At 52.3% G+C, this 22,354-nt stretch overlaps 2 protein-coding genes and 1 long non-coding RNA gene across 3 annotated transcripts; 2 read left to right on the top strand and 1 right to left on the bottom strand.

Moving 5' to 3' along the window:
• Positions 1–399: 399 nt before the first annotated feature.
• Positions 400–6,737, top strand: LOC137141209 (secreted Ly-6/uPAR-related protein 1-like). The gene is made up of 3 exons (XM_067530055.1): positions 400–522; positions 5,013–5,132; positions 6,245–6,737. Exons 1-3 carry the CDS (start codon positions 471–473, stop codon positions 6,454–6,456), a joined length of 384 nt encoding a protein of 127 aa, XP_067386156.1. The 5' UTR covers positions 400–470; the 3' UTR covers positions 6,457–6,737.
• On the bottom strand, positions 4,225–6,693 carry LOC137141212 (uncharacterized). The gene is made up of 3 exons (XR_010916573.1): positions 6,358–6,693; positions 4,993–5,189; positions 4,225–4,617 (listed from the first exon to the last, which is right to left on the bottom strand). It is a non-coding gene; the product is annotated as an uncharacterized lncRNA (long non-coding RNA).
• A 1,182-nt stretch (positions 6,738–7,919) lies between the features above and the next one.
• THEM6 (thioesterase superfamily member 6) lies at positions 7,920–18,302 on the top strand. The gene is made up of 2 exons (XM_067530041.1): positions 7,920–8,674; positions 16,021–18,302. Exons 1-2 carry the CDS (start codon positions 8,168–8,170, stop codon positions 16,132–16,134), a joined length of 621 nt encoding a protein of 206 aa, XP_067386142.1. The 5' UTR covers positions 7,920–8,167; the 3' UTR covers positions 16,135–18,302.
• Positions 18,303–22,354: the final 4,052 nt, after the last annotated feature.

A 22,354-nucleotide genomic window follows, 5' to 3' on the forward strand; every position in this document is an offset into this window, starting at 1 on the left:
CGGCCCACGAAAGCGAAGAGGGTCAAGCGAGGGGCATCAGTGGCACACGCCACCCACAGGGAGCTGGCACGAAGAATCACTCCGGTGACTGGGGACGAGCTGCCTGAATCCCCTGCTCTTGTCTGACAAGTACAATTCGCCCGCCCCTCCCCCCCCCACATCCCAAATCAATCCCAAGATCCAGCGGTGAGCCTCTCTCTCTCTATTGCAAACTGGTTTCGGTCACGGAGAGCCTCCGGACGTCCTATATCTGGACAGAAAGGGAGGAGCGGGGGAGAAAGGAGGCGGGCCCAGCAGCAGTGATATCATCCCCTTTGCACTCCAGGAACTTGTTCTGCTACCAGGCTGGGTGAGGCTCTGATCAGAACCAGCCGAGGACGGGAAATCACCTGCAGAGGGGAAGAGAATAAAGCTACCTGGGAACAGCTTTTCCCTTTCTTGCGCGTCCAGGCGGGGAGGTTCTGCTCAGGATGAAGGAGCTTCTGGCTGTTCTGCTGGTTGGCGTTGCGTGCATGGAGCTAGGTAAGACTGCCGGGGCTGCACCTGGGTTACCCTTACTGCAGGTATTTATCTGTGCCATTCCCAGCATGCAGCTGCTCTGGACAAATAACTGGACAGCCCCAGGGGAGAGACAAATGATAAGGCAAAATGAGAGGAATATTTTGGGGAAGGGGATGCGTTCCCTGCTGGGGTGTCACTGACTGCTTAGAGAGAGAGGCTCTCCTGCCCTGCATTGCATTCGGTGCAGTTGTTCACACCTGGGCTGAGCAGCTGGCAAACGCTGCTGCACACCTCACAGCCCCTCTGCACCGGTGTACATAACTAGCAAGGGGCAGGGCAAAGGAGAATGGGAACCAAGAGATTCTCCTCCCTGCCCCAGAACCACGATCCACGGAGAGGGGGAAAGGACTGGGACAGGCTGGGAAGGAAGCGGTGGACTTGCAGGCAGGAATCAGACCTGGCACGCGGGCTCCAGCTAGCCAGCCAGCTTGTTCCTTTAGACGCCAGATGGGTTACACGCCATCTGCAATGTGCCTCTGGTGGCAGTCCGTAAATCAGGGTTGGCCAGACGACGGGGAGGGATGTATCCAGAACTGTGGCAGTTAATGCGAACACAAGTTTTGGAAAGAGTACTCAGCATTTAACCCAATCTCTCCCTATTGGGGGTTAGAATGGGACCTTCCTGGGGGAGATGATCCCACTTCTGCTTCCTATGGTGTTTCCTGCATCTTCCCCTGAAGCATCTGGTGCTGGCTACTCTCAGAGACAGATACGGGCCCTGGTGGACCTGGGGTGTGATCCAGTCTGGTGTTCCTGGTGTATATCCTCACAATGGGTATCCCGGGCACTGAAAGCGGTGATGGGACTCAGCCTGCGGCGAGCTTTCTCTCGACATCTCTGCTGAGACTTTAATCGTACTCCGGGAGCCTTTAAAGAGTTTAACCGCTGTGGGGTTTCCCTGCTTTGCGCTGTCCTGCTTTTCCTCCCTACCCCGTGATCCTCTCCAGCTGCTGAAGCAAACCCAGAGCTCCAGTTACTGCACCAGAGCTACACCGAATTGCACCAGCTAAAGCTCCTGCCCCACATTCTTGGTTCAGTCCCCTGCCAGGAAACTCATTCCACACACTTAGTTATTTCCCTCTGGGTAAAATCCTGCCCTGAATTCAATGGGGCTGCCTGGGGTGTCATAGTATTGCTAAGTGTTAAAACGCCAGGTTCCACCCACAAATAGGTCGGTATCATTGTCCCGCATTTTACAGATGTAAAGGTTGAGGCACATAGAGAGGAAGAGACCTGCCCAAGATCCTGCAGTGAGATAGGGAACGGCGGGACACAGAACCATGATGTCTTGAATCACAGCCCTTTGAATGCCCCTGTTCTGCTTCACCATGGACTCTCTCCTCACAGCTGGATTGTTCCTGGGTTTTGTAACCTTTCTCAGTGCTTCTTTCTTTCCCTCCACTGCCCCCTCTCCAAAGCAATAAGGCCCTTTTGTTCCTCTGGGAAGGATTCATTTACCAAGGAACATGGGGGGCCTGGTTCTATTCTCCTTTAACCTGGTGTAAATCGGAGGAAACTCCACTGAAGTCGATAAAATTAACCAAGTGGAAAACTGGTGTGAGATCAGAATCTGGCTCAGCCAAAAATCGCCAGCCAGACCATGCCAGCCACGCCGATTTACACTCACTGAGGATCTGGCCCCACATACTTACAACCATCTTTATGCAAAAAAAAATTGCGATGGAGAACTCTTCCTTTTCCGCCACTTGTTGTTATGCAAAGCAATCCTTGCAGGTCACTTTTGGCACGTCTACACTGCAAACTGAAAAAAAGCCTCATCGGCAAGTCTCAGAGCCCGGATCAGCTGACTCAGCCCGCACAAGAGGGTTAAAATTAGTGGTGTAGATGTTCCCCATTTGGGCTGGCTCTCAGACAGCGAAACCCAGAGGCGGGGGTGGGTCTCAGAGCCTGAGATCCAACTCAAGTGAGAACATCTACACTGCTGCTTTTAGCCCCTAGCACAAGCCTGAATCAGTTGACTCAGGCTCTGAGGGGATAGCTACACGCAATTAAAAACCCGTGCCTGGCCCATGCCAACGGATTCTGGCTCCCGGGGTTTGGGCGAAGGGGCTGTTTGATTGCAGTGTATGCACTCTGGCTCTAGGACCCTGGGAAGTGAGAATCTGCCCACTGAACCTAATTTACCACCGCCTTCCACCTTATAAAGTCATTCAGACCTGGGCAAAATCGATGGAAAGTGTTTGCAACTCCAAATGGGAGCGATTTACACTTTGCACTCCTTCTGCACACTTTGGGGCTGGCGTTTTCAAAGGAACTGCTGGAGCTAGATGCTATACGTGAAATTCAATACGGTTTTGGCGAATGCAATCTGGTCAAGCCAAGCCACCGTGTTCTTACCGATGGCGTGCAAGGACTCCGGGAGGTTGAGTCATTTGCCATCCTCAGCAATACGTGTCATGGTTTGTGGCTACCCGCATCAACATAGTGGATTATCTCTAAAATGCCACCAAAATTCCTCTGCAGCCCAAATTCCAGGTCCGGTATGAAACCGGTTCAGAAGGCTCCATAATTATCTGTCACTTTCTCTGTGGACCATGAAGCTCACCACACATCCCCTGCTGTAAATCCTGTAACCCAGTAAACTTATCCACAACGGGCGCTGTGAGGGCAGACGACCATGTAGTAGATTAAACAAGTCTTTTAATTTAACGGTGGATGTGGAAATTGAATAGGCACTGGGTAGCTAATTGCCTTAAGCTCCTTTGAAAATTCCAGCCAAAATAACTAATTTCGATAGGAGATTATGGAGAAATTGTCCATACAGACTGCCTGGTTCCAGGTAATACATTAGAAACAAAAATCATTTCTTTCTACATCTTCACCGGGAGGTGGCAGTAGGAACATTTGTTGCATTTTTAGACTGATAATGTTTATGAAAAGGACTCATAGGAAAGAAAAAATCTGGTTGCATGTCCAAGGTCATGACTGTGCAAGTAGCTGCTCTCAGCATATTATAAAACAATTGTAACACCAGCAGCGGTTTTATATAGCAATAGCAAAGCGTAATGTGTGCATTTACAGTTTTGGTGTCAAACTCTGTCCTCAGTAACTCTGGTGTAAATCTGAAATTCACTGGCCCATATTCTGATCTTAGTTACAACAGTGCAACTGACATGCACACACACACACACACGTGCGTGTGTTCACATGTCTCAGATGGTAGCTGAGCCAAGTTTGTCTCAAACTGTAAAAAAATAACTAACTAAACAAAATTCTCCTCTGAGCTGAGAACGCGCACAGAAAAATCCATCCAAACAGGGATTTGTTTTGCAAACCCCAGGAGCAAGTGAAAGGGAGCCGTGGAATGGAAGCTGACACTTAATGGTAGTGGTTGCTATGGTGGGGGTATATTGCTGTGAAAGTGGGACCTCTTTTCTTTCTTGGGAACAGCACCTTAAAATGACAGCAACCACTTTGCCCTCGGTGCTGCTCCAGTTTGGTTTGGAATACACACACACACGGGCGCACACACACACACACACACACGGGCGCACACACATGCTCATGGGGAAACATTTATTTTGTTCTTCGTTCCTTTTCTTAATCTAAAGCCAAAGTCCTTTCAGGCGGGCGGAACACGTTTGCTCTTTGCGTATGGACGCAGAGCAGCTCCCGGCACCGGCTATCATGTACATGAACAGGTATTACAGGAACAAGTGTCTGTGCTGCTTTGCAAAAAACGCTGACCAAGCAGGCACCTGATCAGTGATGTACGGAGGGGAGGGCGGGAGGGGCCGTGCCCCTGGGAGTCGGCCTAGTGGGTGGGTCCCAGCCAGGCCCTCGGAGGAGCCGCCCCCTGTCACAGGCAGACAGGGCCTACACCCAGCCCCTCGGGCCCCACAGCGGGGCACAGCCACCAAGGGGGGAGAAGTGGGAGAGAGCGGGACATGGGCCCGCAGACCACCCCCACCCCCATAGGGTGCTGCCACTGATAGGGTAGGGGAGGGGAGGGAGGCGCTGATGGAAGTACGGCCTCCGGACGCCGAAGACCCATGGTACGCCACTGCACCTGATATAACCTCAGAGGTGGGAACCCTACAAGGAAATAAAAATGAGTGTCAGGCAGATGATTCATACTAGACCCCCGCACTTTTCAAGTTGCAGAACCCAAACGAGGAGACTCTGGGTCTTAGTTCCTTCCAAAAACAAAATAATGAGCCAGGTCCATCTTAGTCTTTTAGCTCAAGTGGTAGAGGTTCAGGATTTTAGCTCTGAAGACCTGGGCTCCAACGCCACGGCACGTGGTTGATTATCAAGGTGTTTGAACCTCTGCCTTACAATCACACACACCAGATGGTCGGGGGAGATCTGGCGTTCTACACGGCCATCTAGCCCCATTAAAGGTTCTCCAAAGCTGACTAAAAAGCAGAGCCACCCTCAGCACCTGCTAAGATCAATTCGGAAGCATACCGTTTTGTTCCTCTCGACAGCCCAGTCCTTGCGATGCTACACCTGCGAAGAACCAACAGACATCTCCGAATGCACCACTGTCAGCAACTGCTCCGAGACAGACACTGCCTGCATGACAACCGTGCTGTCCGTAGACTCGGGTGAGTCTCATCCAACCCTTGCAAATAAACGTGGCAAAGGACATGGCATCCCAGACACTGTAATGCGAAGATAATGTCTGATGCACTGTCTTCCCTCTTTTCCTCCTACCCTGCCTCCCCAGCCAGTGTGGGATTGTGCCCTACCCTTTCGTAGAGGAACCCAGATAGAGAAATCCAAATCCAATTTTATGGAAGGAGCAAAGTCTTTTTAACTCCATCCTGGTGGTAAACCACCAGGTAAACCACCAGGATCAGGGCTCTCTCTGCTTCCTCTGCCTCATTTATGTATCGGGCTATCTTACCTCTCTGTCCAGATGTCCCAATTTTATAGGGACAGTCCGGATATTTGGGGCTTTTTTCTTATATAGGTGCCTGTCACTCCCCGCCCCAGTCCTGATTTTTCACACTTGCTGTCTGGTCTTCCTAGTCCTGTGCCCATTGCTGTGGAATCTTAGCCCCTAGATACATATATAAATAAAGTGGGGATCTGGACTCCCTTTGTTCGCTTTGCTTCCCAGAAGCTTTGGCTGGCGCTGATCATTTACAAAGGAGAATAATGTGCTAACTTTCCAGCAGTGTCTCCTGCACACACTGAACTGACAGTGGGGACTGGGCCTCTATCGCAGAAGCTACTGCACTGCTCACCCGGCGGGGCCCCCAGTAATGATGTGCAGTGACTTTACCCTTCATTTACACGGGCACCAGATCAGAACCAGGCCCCCAGAGAGGACGGAAATACCAGCTGGTGCCTTGGTCTGAATTCCATGCAACTTTGGCTCAATGGCTGTGTCTGCATATGCACGTACACGGCACCAGGCGCATTGTGGATACCGCTGGCCTACAGATACTATTAAAGCTTTCAGAGGGGGGTTGGACTAGATGACCTCCTGAGGTCCTTTCCAACCCTCATTTTCTATTATTCTAAAGACAATGCGCCTTTTTCTCCCTTTCCCTAAGGTTCCTTTGAATATAATTTGCTTACCCTTTAAGGCCCCTTTGTACTTCCAATACAGTGTAAAGTGATCTTAGCATAAAGGAAAACCGGGCCTTAAATCAACAAACCTCCCTTCACCGTTTCTCTCTCCCCTTTTTTCCTAATCCGTCCGTTCTAGGTTACCCCTTTTTCGGGAAAATCACCGTCACTAATTCCTGTGTTAAAACGTGTGTGCCCTCTGACCCCGATGGAATAGGGGAGAGCCACCCCAACTCCTGCTGTTACACCGACCTGTGCAATACTGGCAGAGGGCCAGAACTGAAAGCCGGCTATAGCACCGTGGGAATCACAGCTGCCACCCTCTGGATCCTCCTTAGGGTCTCGCTGTAACACAGCGGGGTCTCGGACGGGAGCCCTTCTGGCCAAGCTGCCCAACGTGTGGAACTTTTAGCCCCTTGAGGAAGAGATTTCTTCTGTTATGTGGCTTCTTCAATCAACGCCATGAATTTAATGGACCCCATTGGAGATCAAACCCACCCAGATAACCCCTGCAGCACTCTGCTTCCGGCTGCTCATCCACAGGAAACGATTCTTCAGCGTTGACCACATCCCGCTGCTTCACCCCTCCGGGGCTGGGGAAGTGGAGGAGACAGGGCTGTTTTTATAGCAGGAAGGGTCAGGCGAGGGAGGGACTGGGGGGTGGGGGCAGGGGCAGGACAGGGCTATGGCCGGCAGGTTGAAGAACTACACAAACTCACCAGCCAATCCCTCCATTTAGGGCCAAGCAAGGCTGGCGTCATTTCAACAGGGGAAAATTCAAGGGAGAGGGGAGCCAAGTCTCACCTAAAGCCTGTTCACCTGTGCAGGGGATCCAGCATTTAACCCAGCCATGCCGCGTTTGATTTCCTCTTAACAGCTCCCAAGAACGGCAGTCACCCATTTTTCTGTACCATAAAACAGCTGATTTAGTGATTCCTTCTTCACTGGGGATGTTCATTTCCGCTTCCCATTTTCTCAGCACACCTTTATTTCGAACCTCAGTCTTTAAAGTGTATAACGGGAAAGGGGAGTTGGGACCTTCTTTTTAAAAGGATAATTGTGGGGTTGATTTGCTCTGGCATCTAGAATTCATTCTCTCTTAGGTATTGGGAAGGAGGAGGCTCACCAGTATGAAATGAAGGGACACCAGTAACCCCAGTACAAAGCCTTGCTTTGCCTGTGGCGGTGTGCCCCCCTCTGCTGGTAATAATCAGGAATGGTCAGTGTTTTCCACCCCTCGCTCTCAAAGCATTTTACAAAGGCATGTCAGTGAAGCTGTCTCCATGTTACAGCGGGGGGGGAAACTGAGGCACAGAGCAATTAAGCCAATACTTGAACGGGGTCACCGAGTGAGTCAGTGGCATAGCCGGCATGAGAAGGAGGGGTCCCGACTGAATGCACCCAGCGGGGTTGGCTCTAGCCAGCCAGCTGGCTCTGGAGATTGTCAGCACAGTCTGAGACCAGCCGGGATGAACAGAGGGAGAGAGACAAACGGCTTCTGCAGAACTCCCAGGCCAGGCAGCTTCTCAGCAATGCTGGGAGAGGATGCGGGAGGGAGGCAGAGTTGCAATGGCCGGATAGAAGGAGGGCGTATAGATGGCCAAGGCTGTGATATACGCTGCGGGGTGCAGGAAAACCGCAGGGTTGCAATAAATACGCTAGCCAGGGAGGCGACACCAGGGCTTGACATATCCTGCGGATGGAGACACTGGGGCTACAGCGGTGCTGGAGGCGGCGGGGGGGAGGAGATGCCGGCTCCGGTGCATGCACATATTGGGGGGGGGGGGGGGGGAAGGCGGTGATGGCTCTGGGGGACTCTCCAGGGTGCAGCTGGTGCGGCAGAGCGCGCTGTGCTATGGGGCTGGTTGCTGCACCGTGACCCGGCATTGCAGAGCAGGAAGGGGAGGAAACAGCTGCTGGGAGCAGGAACAAAGGGCAGGCGGAGGAGGCGGCGGCCTCCTGAGTCATTGCATGGAGTCCCTCCCCCTTCCGGGGACGCTGCCCGGCTGCAGGAGCCGGTGCAGGCCCTAGGCACCCCCCTCTCCCCCCCCGCCCTGCAGCGATGCTGCTGCTGCTGCTGCTGGGGGCGGCGGCCGGGCTCTTCTGCCTGCTGGACGCCTGGTACCTACTGCGCCTGGCGCTGGCCGTGCTGCGGGCCGGCTGGCTGCAGCCCCGGCTGCGGGACGTGCTGCAGGAGCAGAGCTGGCCGGGCCTGGTGCTGCCCTCCGACCTGGACTGCCTGCTGCACATGAACAACGCCCGCTACCTGCGCGAGGCCGACCTGGCCCGCTGCGCCCACCTGGCCCGCTGCGGGCTGCTGGCCGCCCTGCGGGGGCTAGGGGCCGGCACGGTGCTGGCCGCCTCCTGCGCCCGCCACCGCCGCGCCCTGCGCCCCTTCGAGCGCTTCGCCGTCCGCAGCCGCCTGCTGGGCTGGGACGCCCGCGCCTTCTACCTGGAGCAGCGCTTCGTCAGCGCCCGCGACGGCTTCGTCTGCGCCCTGCTGCTCTGCCGCCTGCACGTGCTGGGCAGCGGGCCCGGCCGCGTGGTGCGGGAGCTCTACGGGAGGGAGGTAAGGCCGGGCGGGCGCGGGGGTGAAAACTGGCGCCCGGCGGGACCGCCCCGTCCCTAGGGGGAAGGGAAGTGATTTCTTCTGCCAGGGATGGATGGATGGGGAGAAAGGGGCGGGGGTGCAACAGGGGAACCCTCAGCACGATTTCTTCCCCCCCTGGGAACAGCGGTGCCAGTCTGGACAAGGGCAGACCCCCAGCAATGGGCCGGTGCCCAGCGCTCCGGGGTGCCGGGTGACACTCCAGTCCGGCGGCCGGCCTTGGCGACTCCTGGCTCATCTCCGGGGCCGGTGCAAAGCCCACCCATGCCCTCTGCAAACCCGCCAGCTCCAGCCTCCCGCCTCCTTCCCAAGGCAGGGTCATATGCCCCGGTCCTCAGGGCCCCACACAGCTCTGGGCAACTACTGGGTCCTTCTTGGGTAATTGGCGCAGTGCTTCTCTTGTCCTGGAGTAGGCCGGGGCGGCCGCTCTGTCCCTCCCAGGCTTCGGGCAGGTTGTTCACTGCTTCACTAAGGCCTGGTCTACACGTACCTCCGCGATTCGGTGGTCGTCGACCGGAGTTATGCAAAGTAGGCAAAGAACTTGCCTGACTCCCGTCCTCTGCTGTGCTTCTCTTCTGCACGCTGCCTTCACTGCATAGCACTGCACCGCACCACTCGCGGGGGATGGATTAATAACGTCGACCTCTGGATCGACTGAGCAGGTCCTCACTGACTGCTCAGTCGATCCAGATAAGTCAGTGCTACCGTCAGTGTAGACATAGCCTAAGTGCTGGCTGCAGCCTTGTCTGGTACTCCAGACACCCAGCCCCTGAAACAATCAGCCCTCCCACAGGCCCTTGAAACAATGAGGTTTTAAAGGGGCCGTGCTCTCTAAACCCCAAGGGGGGGTTGCATTATTTATTATTTGCACTGCAGTAGCAGCCAAGACTCCTAGCTGTGGACCAAGACCCCCCCGGCGCTAGGTGCTGTACAAACAGAGAACAAAAAGACAGCCCCTGCCACAGCGAGCCTGCAATCCACTCCTGGCCCGTTCGTTTGAAAAAGGCTGTTAAAAACTAATCCTCTCTTGTAGATATAATGCTCGTGACTTGTAACCCTTGTGCGCTTTGCTTCTGCGGGTTGTTGCCCGCCAATCCCTAGCACCGCCGAGTTAATCAGTCGCAGCCACTTCCCTGGGGTTTTATGATTCTGCGCTAGGATTAGTTGTTATCTGAGATTGATTACAGCCTTGTAGATGTTCTCAGTGCTTTACAGACTCAGTCCATGCTCCAGGGGGCTCCATCTGCTCTCCAGTCAGACGGGCGTAAATACCATTATTTTGAGACTAACTTAGTTCCTTGCACGCTTACGAACCGATTGGTGGCATCTTTACGCTTGCTTTGCACAGGAATAAATGACAACTCCGCTTCGTGCACGGCCGTGGTGAACCAGGCCACGCGTCGGTGCAAGCTCCTAGCATAGACACGTTCCACAGTGTAAATGGTGACTTGCGTCCAGCAATGTCGACATTAGGGGTGTGCATCTGCACAGCTACACGGGGTGAGGAAGGCTCCCAGCCCACTTATTCCAGATTTATCCATTGTAGCTGTGAACCGAAGCTGTTCCATTGGCAGTACGTCTGGGAGTCAGGGTTTTGGCACGAGATCAGCATGTAGTTTGGCCTGTGGGCATCAGAGCAAGAACACCTCTTCTTCCAGGATGATGTGGGATCATTGGTCTGACCCCGTGTGTCATTTCCTATCTAGCCTCTGCCAATGCCCAGGACCAGTGCTTTAGAGGGAGGTGCAGGTAACCCTGCAGCAGGCAGCTACGGAACAACCTATCCCTAGGAAAGCCCTCTCCTAATCAACGGTAGCCAGAGGTTGGCTGATATCCCCACGAAAGAACGGCTAGGATTTTAAAAATATTTATTGGGTAACTCTTTTGAATCATGCTAATGCTCTCCTGTGGCATTGAGTTCCACAGGCCGATTATGTGTTGTGTGAAACCATCTAGCTCCCAGCGAAGGCCTTAAACATCCCCTGGACATTTCTCTGCTCTGGCGGGCCTGGGCCTGTTTCCAGCCGTCGTTTTAAGCGCCCCCATGGATTTCCGTAGCTCTTGAACAGCTGAACGTTTTTACAAAGGCAATGGGAGACGTTGTTCTGTGCCTAGGGGGGAAATTGGCTGATTTTCTGCACCAGTCTTCTTGCACTCTCCGCTTCCAAGGGGACGGGGGTTCCCCTCCCAGTGTTTGTCTTGTTGCCCCGTGTGAAGAGCCGTCACTCTAATCCCACACCTGGGCCCTGGGGATGATTCAGCGCTGAAGCAGAAGCTTACCAAATACAGGCTCAGAGCCCAGAGAGGAGGAGAAAGCTTGGAGGAGCAGAACACACAGTGCAGGGTCCAGGCCCAGACCCACCCACCAGAGAGGGGTCAGGGTAGCGAGAAAAGTCCAGGAGGTTTTCTTGTGCCTCAGACACCCCAGCTTGAGGCTCGCAACGGGGGGCTCGTCTTCCCACTGAGGGGCTGGGGGGCTGGAAAACTGCTGGAAGCCCATGGTCATCTGTGCTGGAACCTGAGGTCTCTACCTGTGTGCTGGGGACGGCGCCAGTGGAGCTGTGGTGTTGACTCTACCTTGCCTTCCGCCCGGGACCCTCGTCCTCCTCTCCCAAAGGCTCCCACAATGCTCAGCCCAAACAGCGGTGGTCGCTTCGGGAGTCATAACCTTCCTTTGGGGGCTGGAGTGGGCTGATGTCCGTCGCCACCTCCCCTGGGGCGCGACCCCTTCCACGCCCGTGTCTGCCTCTCCCTTTCCCCTGCGTGGGAATGGCTGCCTGTGCACTCAGAGGACGGTCCCCATGCCTCCATCTCCTGGGGGCCCCATGAGAGGAACAAGCGCTCGTGTGGCCCATGAGAGATTGGAACGGCTCCGCTTACCGGGAGAGAGGTGTCACCGTGGAAAGCGGCGAGGCCAGGCCCTGCCTGACCCAGGGGTGGGGGGAAAGGAGAGAGACGGCCTTGTGCTATGGAGCTGCTTTCCGGCGTGTCCAGAAATGGGGTCATGGGGCGCGTCTACATTAGTTTCCAGCTGAAGGAGACGGGCCCATGCTAGCGCTGAGCAAGTGTGCTAAAAACAGCCGCCTAGCTGCAGCCGCAGGAGCAGCGAGCCCCCGCCCAGGCAGGTACCTAGGACCTCGGACACAGGCGGTGAGCCTGTCCCACCGCGTCAACTATTTTACATGCCCTGCCTCAGTCAAAGCTTGCACGGGGACGGTCTCCCTGAGCTGGGAATCACACCCCGAGCTGCAGCACAGACATCCCCAGAATGGCAAGTGGATGCAGGGAATGAAACCCCAGATACGCTGTGACGCTCCATCCCGGGCCGGCTCTCCATTTATGAGGTCAGGCAGCGTCTGGTAGGGAATAACCCTGCCTAGATCCTATGGAGACTGTCTGTACAAGGCCCTGTCCATCGCTGGGCTCCGATGCCACCCCGAGTTTTTCCTGCCTTATTCGCTCATGAACAGCTGGTCAGGCCAGGCAGGAATCTGGATTGAACCGAGCCAGGGCATGGGGGACCCCGCATGGTGCAATAGAGGGATGGGTCAGCAAAGGACACCAGGCTCCCAACCCCCCAGGGGAGGTGGAGTTGGCCGGGTGTTTGTCACGGGAGGCAAAAGTGAAAACGGCTGAGGTAGGCAGAGTGGAAGGGGAGGCCGCCCAGAGGTGGAGTCTGCTGGCTGGTGAGATGGGTCCCTTTCCTGCCGTGCACGGTGCTGCTGTTCACCCCGTGGACTGCCCTGCCCTGCCCTGCCCAGCGGCTGCTGCTAGTCCTTGGAAGTGTTACCGCTTTCTTCTGCTTGTTGGATGCTTCTTACCACCTGCAGATGATATTGCACATCTTGCACGCCCAGTGGCTGCAGAAGCCAGAGCGGGACTTGCTGGCGTCAGCTTTCCCAAGGCCTAGTGCTGACTTGCAGCATGGATACTGTACTGCACGTGAACAGTGCATGGGGGTGCTTAAAACGACGGATGGAAACAGTGCAAGAGGCCGGCAAAACCCACTGCACCTACACGTCCCGCTGCAGGGTGTTCCCAGCCCACACTGGACGCCCCCTGGTCCCGTCACCCCCACCCCGTGTGTCTCCTTGAGCGCTTTGCCGTATGCCCCCGCCTGCTGGGCTGGGACGCCCACATCTTCTTCCTGGAGCAGTGTTTCGTCAGCACCTGCCATGGCTCTGTCTGTGTCTTGCTCCCTGCTGACACCACGTGATTCGCAGCACCCCGGCACTTCTCTGCAAGAGAAGGTAAAGGCAGGGACCTCCGATGGGTCCTGAAAGCCAGCAGTGTCCATATGGTCATAGGGCTAACCTGTGAAAAGAAGACAGGTAGGAAACATCTGGGCACTGAACAAGTAGTACAGCAGCCATGACAGCCAATCGACTAGCTGTGCAAGTGTGGAGGAAGGCATGCCCAGGGGTTAGGAGGCTTACCTGGGACTAAGCAAACCTGGGTTCAGTTCATTGCTTGCGCATGGACTTTGTATCACTATCGGTGCCTCAGTTTCCCCATCTGTACAATGCGGATAATAGCGTTGCCCTGCTTCCCAGCCGTGCGGGGAGGAGAAATACATTAGCGATTGTGAGAAGCTCAGATGCTATGTTAATGGGGGCCTGTCAACTGCTGTTGGTGCAGTCTCTCCTGACTGGTCCCTTACAATTAGACTAGTCCATAACCTAAATTGAGTCTAAGAGTTTATCAGCCCTTAAACTCCAGCACTTGCGGTCTTCTTTTGTCTCCTTGTCAGTTTCTTAGCAGCAGCCTGGATTGGGGCTGGCTGGTACCCCTCTGCTGTCCCGGGCCTTTCTGCCTCCCTTTTCCTCTCTGTTCTCCCTGCTTTAGAGCTGGGCTGGTTTTCTTTAGTGCTCACTGGTGCGGGTTCTGGCTGTAGCCTATAGAACTAGCCTGCTTGCTTGCATTATTATTATTAGAGATATTTTGATATGATTGTGTGATTCAATAATAAAATTAGATATTTTATTCAGCTGTAATGCAAGGTACCTTCCAGGCCACATCCTGGATGACAGCTACCGTTAATATATATATATTCAACCGTTGGCTTAGATAAATGTAGAACAGGATAGGACATATATGGTCATAACCTTTACCCTAGACAAGTTAAGGGACATTAAAAGGGGAAGGGGCTGTCCTGGTACCAAGAAACTTTACAAGAACACCACAGAACCCACAATAAGCTAGAAATAACAAAGGTGAGATAAAAGACCACCTGGAAAAGGATGTGGATACGTCAATAATACGTACGAACCTAGTAGCCAATAGACTATATGTACCCCAAAAGTTTGGAGGTGGAAAGGCCAAGTATGGGCCCGGATGAAGGACCCATATTCTTGGGGGTATAAGTACGATCAAATCCAGCTCATCGGGGCAGTCGACTGTCAGCTATCCCTGCTTGAAGTTTTATTTAGTGTTAAGATTCATTCTTTATTTTATATTCTTAAAGTTGTAATGTTAGTCTTAGCTTATAGCTCTTAGCTTTGAAGCAGCTCTTATTCCACTCAACTCCAACTTAAAAAATTAGACATCTCTTTCAACCAAGTCCAGGAAGGGTGTGAGTATACTAGTTTAAAGCATATCGTAGATATATCTATCAAATAAGTCTTTACCTTTAAGATTGTATTAATCCATTATCAATTTGATTATTCATTTTATTTTCTCTATATCAGTCATTTGTTTATTATTTTGTGTTATTTTAATAAATTTATAAAATTATAAAAATATTGGTTATCACTGAAATTCTTCCTGTGTTGTACCCGGTGTCCTTATAAAACTCACCTGAAGCCTGATTAAGGATACAAACCTCATAATCCTTTAATTAGAGCAATTGGCAAACCTATTACCCTATTCAATAAATTAATAACCATCAAATCAGGCTACATGGCTGCTGGGCAGGCGTGCGCTCAACCTGATGGTTTGGAAGCGGGGAAAACTCTCCTTGGCCTTCTCCCTATGCTCAGTATGGGGTTTGTAAACCCCATTACAGGGCCAGATAAATACCTAGGCTATACATTTCTCTTATTAGTTAAGTGAGAATTGTGCTGTCTATAAATGCACACTATGGGGCTGACTTATTCACTCAGTGATGGAAAAGTGAAGAAACGCAGTGATCTGTTGGGACCTGTGTGTTCTTCACTGTGGTGGGGGCTTAGTCCAGAAGTTTCTCCAGTGTTGCTGAATGAAAGACCTATGCAAACAGCCAAGAGACTGCAGTTCTGCAGAAAAAGACCTGTGGGTTACAGTGGACAAGAAGCAGATCGAGGGAAATTATTATTTCCCTCTATTCCCCTGTACAGTCAGTCTGTGGGTCAGTCACAGAATCATAGAAGGTTAGAGTTGAAAAGGACCTCAGCAGGTATCTAGTCCAGCCGCCTGCTCAAAGCAGGACCAACCCCAACTAAATCATCCCAGCCAGGGTTTTGTCAAGCTGGGCCTTAAAAACCTCTAAGGATGGAGATTCCACCACCTCCCTAGGTAACCCGTTCCAGTGCTTCACCACCCTTCTAGTGACAAAGATTTTCCTAATATCCAACCTAGACCTCCCCCACTGCAACTTGAGACCATTGCTCTTTTTTCTTTCACCTGCCACCACTGAGAACAGCCCAGCTCCATCCTCCCTGGAACCCCCTTTCAGGCAGTTGAAGGCTGCTATCAAATCTTCCCTCATCCTTCTCTTCTGCAAACTAAACAAGTTCCCTCAGCCTCTCCTCATAAGACATGTACTCCAGCCCCCTCATCATTTTTGTTGCCTTCCGCTGGACTCTCCAATTTGTCCACACCCTTTCTGTAGTGGGGGGCTCAAAACTGGACACAATAATCCAAATGAGGCCTCACCAGTGCTGAATAGAGGGGAATAATCACTTCCCTCCATCTGCTGGCAATGCTCCTACTAATGCAGCCCAATATGCCACTAGCTTTTCTGGCAATAAGAGCACACTGCTGACTCATATTCAGTTTCTTGTCCACTGTAACCCCCAGGTCCTTTTTCTGCAGAACTGCTGCCTAGCTCGTCGGTCCCCAGTCTGTAGCAGTGCATGGGATTCTTCCATCTGAAGTGTTCCTTTTACTGAATTTCTTTCAGTCTGATGATGTGTACTATGGTTTAATCAGAGCGGTCTCGATATCCATAAAGTTGGGGAAACAAGGTAATGGACAGGAAGGAGGGTGGTGCATGTTGCTGAGTTGAGACTGAGTTTTGGATAAACTGAGTTGTGTTGTATGCGACGCTGGCAGGGAATCCGGGAAACCTGGACACTGAATCCAGCCTTACCCTGCCTCTGTTTCCTCAGGTGGACTCCCCAGTACTTCCGGAAGAGGTTCAGCATTGGATCAGCTACAACGAAGCCAGCAGCCAGAAGCTAAGAGCCGAAAGCGGCCTGGGCGTCAATACCAAAGATCAGTAACGAGACGTTGTTTTTCCCCGCCCGTCCTTGTCCAGACTGGAATAGCCCTGTGCTCCAAACAGACCCATGCACCGTACCTATGGAGATGCTCTTTCTCATCAGCTTTCCTGCTGCTTCAGTTAAGAGACAGATCCAAATTGCCATCCGCTCGCCAGACAAAAACGCCAAACGGGTGGCTAGGAAAGGACCGCAGGAAACAGGAAGTGGAGTGGAGATTGCTGTGGGGTAGGTTAAAGCCTTCTCTGACCAGTTAGTCTCAGGGCTGTGTGGCGGCTGGGTAGCACCTCGGACCCCAGCAGAGTAGAGAGTGGCACCTTTGGGTCTTGAGAAGGGAGTTTGCTTTCACTAAATGTTGTTATTTCCAGAGACTGCCAACATCAGGAAAATAAAACTGGTGAATCCCAATCCGCAGGGGACCTGGGGTGTTAGCGCAACCAGCAACCTCACTACAGGTATTTGCACCTACCAGCTGATGTGCCAAGACCTCCACGGTACCCGTAATCCTTTGCAGTTGCCCTGCCTCCACACACTTCCAGTCACGAGCACTGCCAGCAGACAGGAGCTACTCAATAAAAGGCTCCGTGAACAAAAATCCTGCTGGCGTGTTGCAAAAGATGACGGGACCCCATGGCGTGCTGGGCTTACGCCTGCATGTCCGCTAGCACTATTAAAAGAACCCTTGCCTAGGACTTGTCGGGAGGGAAATAGGTCAGTGTCGTGGTGGGGAGGCTAACTCGGTGTTTACTAGTAAATAAGGCTTCACCACATACATATGTTGTCTCCATCTTTAGCCAGGATGAATGTGGGCACCAGGGTTATCCCGAGCAGGTCTGAGAGAAGTAGGTTAGGACCAGGAGCCCCCTGTGTTCTGAGCATCGCCGTACCACTCAGTTACTGCGTGGCCTTGGTCAAACACTGCATCTCTCTGCATCCTGATTTACTCCTCTACGAAATGGGAATCATGCCTACCTGCCTCACAGGGGTGGGTGTGAGAACTAAGGCCGTGTCTACACTACCGCCTGTGTCGGCAATACTTACGTTGCTCGGGGGGGGGCATGTTCCATTCACCTGAGTGACATAAGTTACACCAACATAAGGACTAGTGTGCACAGTGCGATGTGCTTCTCCCAGCGACATAGCTTACCCTGCTCGTAGGGGTGGTTTGAGCTCTCCCGTCGGCATAGACAGAGTGTCTTCACCAGCTGCGCCGCTGTACGTATAAATAATTCACTGACGTTTCTAAAGTGCTCTGAAGGAAAAGCACTGTGCATGTGCTAAAGTATTCCCTGCCCCTGCTTTTCTCATCTCTGTAGCTGTTAATGGGTTGTGCGTCCTCTAGGACTTTGTCTTGGTCTGGATTTCAAGGAGTGCTGGTTCAGGGTGTTAGCTAAGAGCTTTCCTAATGCATTCTGAAAGGTAGTAGTGTAGACAAAGCAATGCATATGGGATTGGCACATGGTAAGTCTACACTAGATTATTAGAACGTGTCAGAATGTCTTAGCTAGCAGAACACCTTGAAATCCTCGTCTAGACAAAGGCTGAGAGTATGTTCACTTGGGAAGTAACTCTCCATTGGTAATGTAGTGTGAACAGGATTCAGAGCACGGTTAGAGGACGTGGGGGTGAAAACACTGGTGCCCATTCAATAGTACAACCTCCTTTAATTGGTACACACCATTGGAGCTGCAGGAAAAACACATACAAGTGACCCCAGTGTAGACCTGACCCAGGAGTTGCAATCTGTTTTAGAGCAGGACTCGGGGAACTTATGTCTCCTTTGACCAAACAGAGCAACTTCCTTTCTGATTGTTGGATTTTGGATTGTATTTATATTTGGAACAGTTCTAGTTATTCACTCTGTTTTGTAAATGGAAAATTTCTGTATATTATGCTAAAATTGTCCTCTGATGAGTACTTTGTACAGGACTGTATTTAATGTCTATGTTTTGAAGTGTGGCTAACCTGTGAATTTGTGCACGTATTCTAAACACCAACGCTTCCTCTGATGGTCTGAACCACACGATGGGATAGCTGTGAACCGCCTCTCAACATACATTGGTTGCCTCTTCGAATGGTTTTCTTGACCTGCAGCAACTACTTAGTGGAACTGCTTAGCCACGTCTCTTACGTTGTCTTGGAGATATTAAAGGTTCCTAAATGAGATGAAATCCTGAAAAGAACTTTTATTCCTTTAAAAAAACCAGTGGATCCCATTTGCACTGCAATCTAGCAAAACTGTCAGACACTGTCAGATGCTTTGCTTTACCTCGGTGGAGGCTGCTCAGTGTCCCTAAAGTTAAGCATATGCTTAACTACTTTGCTAGAACAAGGCTTTGGGGTATAAACATTAAACAGACACTGTCAGAGGTGGGGAGAGAGAGAATCATAGAAGAGTAGGACTGGAAGGGACCTTAATAGGCTATTGAATCCAGCCCCCTGCACACAAAGCAGGGGGCTGAAGCACGAGTGATCCCACTGAATACTCTGAGAGGCAGAAAGAGCAGAGAACGCCAGCTCCCTACCTCAGATGGGGCCCAACTTGAGAATGTGTCTCTGCCTTTCCCATCGCTCTGCCCTGGGCCTGTCACTGGAACCAAACTCTGCGGTAGACCCAGTTAGCAGCAGAGCTAAAGACACCTCAAGCATGCAGAATCACGAGTCAGGTCCCAGAAAGGAACGAGGGTGGCATTAAAATCACGAGATTTGCAACAAAAGACCTTTTAGGTGCTTTAAAACTACCTGCGGGTTTCTGGATCTTAAGGCTGCACTTGGTTCACGTTTTCAGGCTTTTCTTTACAATCATAAGGGCGAGAAACTGTCTTCTTCTTTTAATGAAATCTGAGATTTACATGTACCGAGCTGACCCAAGGAACGGGGCCTCTCAGCCAAAGACCCAATATTGCAAGGCTTGGAGTAAACTCTCACGACTTGCCACCACTGCATTTAAATGTTTAACCAGCTGTCCCTTTAATCCACCTAGTCTGACTCTGTGACCCATTGTCACAGACAGAGGGAATTTCCACCCATCCCTTATTATTAATCACTACCTGGAAAGTCCGTTCTGTCACACAGGTGTCATTCGTAAAGTCACGCGCCTCCCTACACCAATACATGTGGGATCAGAAATGCCAGTCGTGTCTGAACCGGGTGATACTCGGAACAAAAGAGCTCTCCCTCATGTGTGACACGGCACCTCTTTCACCACGTCGACCTCCACCTTCCTCCTGCTGTCGGGAGCAGAGGAGGCTGGAATACATCAGTCCTAGGAGGTTTTTAGCTCTGATCTTTGGTTTATTTACAGTATGGACAAGGCGGTCCTGAGTAGTTCTCTTACGCAAGGAAACCCACCGTGCAAAAGAAATACATGTCCTTGGGCCCACGAACACGAGGGCTTATTACGCTGGCTGCTCCTTGCCAGCCCTCCCCCAAACAGAAGTAAACTCAGTGTTTCCCCGCTAGGGAAGGGGGAACTGCCCTCCCTAGGAGAAGCCTTTTCTCATTGCTACAACTTATTTCTTCTCCCTCAGCCCATTCCCTCACAGGGGAGGGGGGCGTTAAAGCTCACTGCAAACCCTTAATTGGACTCGGGTGCCTCTATTTAAGCGGCGGTAACCGCTTTCCAGTTCACGGCCGAGAGTGCCAACCTCAGGCAGACTGTGGAAAAGCCGGGCAGACCCTTCGACGGGTGCACGTTCCATAATTAGATTTCACCAGCCCAGTAACAAGTGTGAACGCCTGAAGCACTGTAACAGTCTTGCCATGGAGCCGGAGACGGTCCCCTTGGCCACTCAGGCAAGCAGACTGAGTGACAGGTGAGGCAGGGGGAAGTGGAGCATTGGATGGAGTCACGGCACCCAGGATGGGTGTGCGGGGGAACTGGGGGCTATGGGAACCAGCAGCTTTGGGGGGAACCTGGAGCAGCCTCACCTGTTCAGCCCCTCCTGCCCATTACCCCCCTCCCCCCCCTTGAGCTCCCTCATTTCCCATCCCATCATCTCAGCCCGTCTCTCTCAGCCGGGTCCCTCTCCAGTCCCAGTCTCCGCCTCCCCCTCCCTGGCGGCTCCTCACAGCCTCTTGGGGCTGAGCAATCAATCAGAGCTGCTGCAAGAAAAGCTTTCTCCCCTGCTCGCCCCAGTACCCCAAAGCCGTTCCCATGAGGGTGGAGGGGGAAGCAGGGATCTGAAGAGCCCAGCAGCTCAGTGGGGCTCCGCTCCCTCTTCCTCCTCCCCTCCTGTGAGCAACAGGGCCAGGATGCTTCCTCCCCTCCTCCCACCTGGGGGGAGCAGGGGGGGCCAGCGGCAGCTCCCAAAGGCTGGGAGTGGGGAGAGAGGAACCCCAGGAGGAGCAGAGGTGAGATGGGGTGAGCTGAACTGCTGGGCAGATGGGAGCCTGGGGGTCAGGATTGATTTGTGGGCTGGGGGCAGAATTAATTGCTAGGGCAGGGGAGGGCAGATGTGGAGGTGAGTGCTCCTGCAGCACAGGCCAGAATCCCCCTGGAGATTGGGCAACCTTTGTCACCCGCACACACTGGGGAAGGGCAGGGGGGTTCCACGGTCGAAAGACACCAAAAAAAACCCCACAAGATAGTCCTTTTTTAAAAAAAAATAGTGATTTTTCTGGGACTTGAATTCACGATTTTTGATCTTCTGAGGCTGGCAATCCTGCTGCTGTGCATGAGGCAGGAGATGGAGGGTATCCCTCATAATAGCCTGGCCCCAAGCCATTTATCCGGCCTTTGCAGATGGTGCCCAGCACCCAATGGCTATGTGGCCATGACTTTGTTACAGCCCACCCCAGCCGAGAAGCAGGGAGCTGCAATCTGGACTAGCTGGAGCTTCCGGGTGGCGTCCCCAATCAGTCCCCTATTACTGCACTCCTGGTGCGATGTCACCGAGACGTGGATATTTGGGAGGGACCAGCCTCTGGCAGAAAGGGGCGCCGCGTCCTGGCCAGAACCACGTGAGGCACCGGACTGTGGTTTTTTGGAGTGGTATTAGGGCTAGTTGTGTAGATGAGCTAATATCTGTCTGCATCAGGTGTGGTGGCATGGAGATGGAACTCAGGTCACTGCAACTGTGGGTCGGTCTGGGTGTGTGCGTGTTGTTGTTTCCTATTTATTGCATGGCCATCTGATCCTTTTTCCTTTTGTGCTTTGCATGAGCTGCCCTCCTGTGCTGTGAACGATCTGGGGCGAGCTGGGGAAAAGGGAAGCCTTGTTTTGAAAAGCCTGGTAGTTACACAAAGCTGAGAAGAGGATGCGATTTTTTATTTTTTTCAAATGAGGGTGAGTAGAGAAATCTGATACTAATGAGCCACTGAAAGGGTGCCAGCTGTATACCAAGGTGTGGAGCTTGTTGTGGGGGCCAGCGATGCTTGTACAACCCTTTTGCACAGGGTTATTTGCATTGAAAAGGGCTAGGTTAAATGTCAAGGGAGTCTTCTTAAAATTAACATATATCCTGGCTTAAATCCCCACCCAGAAACACGTGAAAAGCTAAATACCACCCAGAGGTGCCCTTAACAGCAATACTTCCCCATTCACAAGCAGAGACTGAGTATAGAATGAAGAACACTTTAGTAAGGGGGAAAGGAACACTGCATTAATTTGGGAAAACACAACAATAAATCAACCAGAGGTTTATGCAAATAGGAAGTAAAACACCCACCTCCACAGTGTCTTGGGCAGTGGTCCTTTGCCTCAGTTTCCCCACTTGCCAGCATGAACATCTGATGGTCAAATGTCCCTTTAATATCTCCCTCTCCCTCCTTCCCCTCTGGTGCTCCTCACCCATGGTTTTGTTGTCCCAGAGCCAAGAAGCGCACTTGGGCAGAGGAAAATGCCTGCTCTGCATCATCCCTCCCCCTGCTGCCCCTTCTAGGGGCAATGTTTCTAGTCATGGTGCTCTCTCTTCAGCTTTAGTAGCATTGGGTAGGTGCCGAATCCCAATCCCTAGCACAGTTCATCCAGCTGTATCATTACCCCATAGAAAAGGTTCAATAGCACATAGGCCCTTTGAGTTCAGTTCTTACTACCCGGGATTCCCACCTCCCTACAAGATATTTCTTCACTTTCTCTGTTTGGCTCATGGCCGAGTCCCACTACTCAGCAGAATACGACTGAGGTATCGTTTATGGTGAACCATCACTCAGGGAATATTAAGTGCAGTTCTGTTGCCTTTAGTCACATAATAAGCATAAGAACATTCTTAGTAGTTAATTA

The sequence above is a fragment of the Emydura macquarii genome, unplaced genomic scaffold, assembly GCF_026122565.2.
Source record: "Emydura macquarii macquarii isolate MOO-44397 ecotype Brisbane River unplaced genomic scaffold, CSIRO-AGI_Emac_v2 contig_366, whole genome shotgun sequence".
In the NCBI taxonomy this organism is placed as follows: domain Eukaryota; kingdom Metazoa; phylum Chordata; order Testudines; family Chelidae; genus Emydura; species Emydura macquarii.

What these genes read in the sequence shown, in the direction of transcription:
- LOC137141209 (XM_067530055.1), top strand. Translation starts at nt 471, where the DNA reads ATGAAGGAGCTTCTGGCTGTTCTGCTGGTTGGCGTTGCGTGCATGGAG. An exon ending in CGTTGCGTGCATGGAGCTAG is followed by an intron (nt 523 to 5,012) that starts GTAAGACTGCCG and finishes TCCTCTCGACAG; the next exon opens with CCCAGTCCTTGCGATGCTAC. An exon ending in CGTGCTGTCCGTAGACTCGG is followed by an intron (nt 5,133 to 6,244) that starts GTGAGTCTCATC and finishes CGTCCGTTCTAG; the next exon opens with GTTACCCCTTTTTCGGGAAA.
- THEM6 (XM_067530041.1), top strand. Translation starts at nt 8,168, where the DNA reads ATGCTGCTGCTGCTGCTGCTGGGGGCGGCGGCCGGGCTCTTCTGCCTG. An exon ending in GGGAGCTCTACGGGAGGGAG is followed by an intron (nt 8,675 to 16,020) that starts GTAAGGCCGGGC and finishes CTGTTTCCTCAG; the next exon opens with GTGGACTCCCCAGTACTTCC.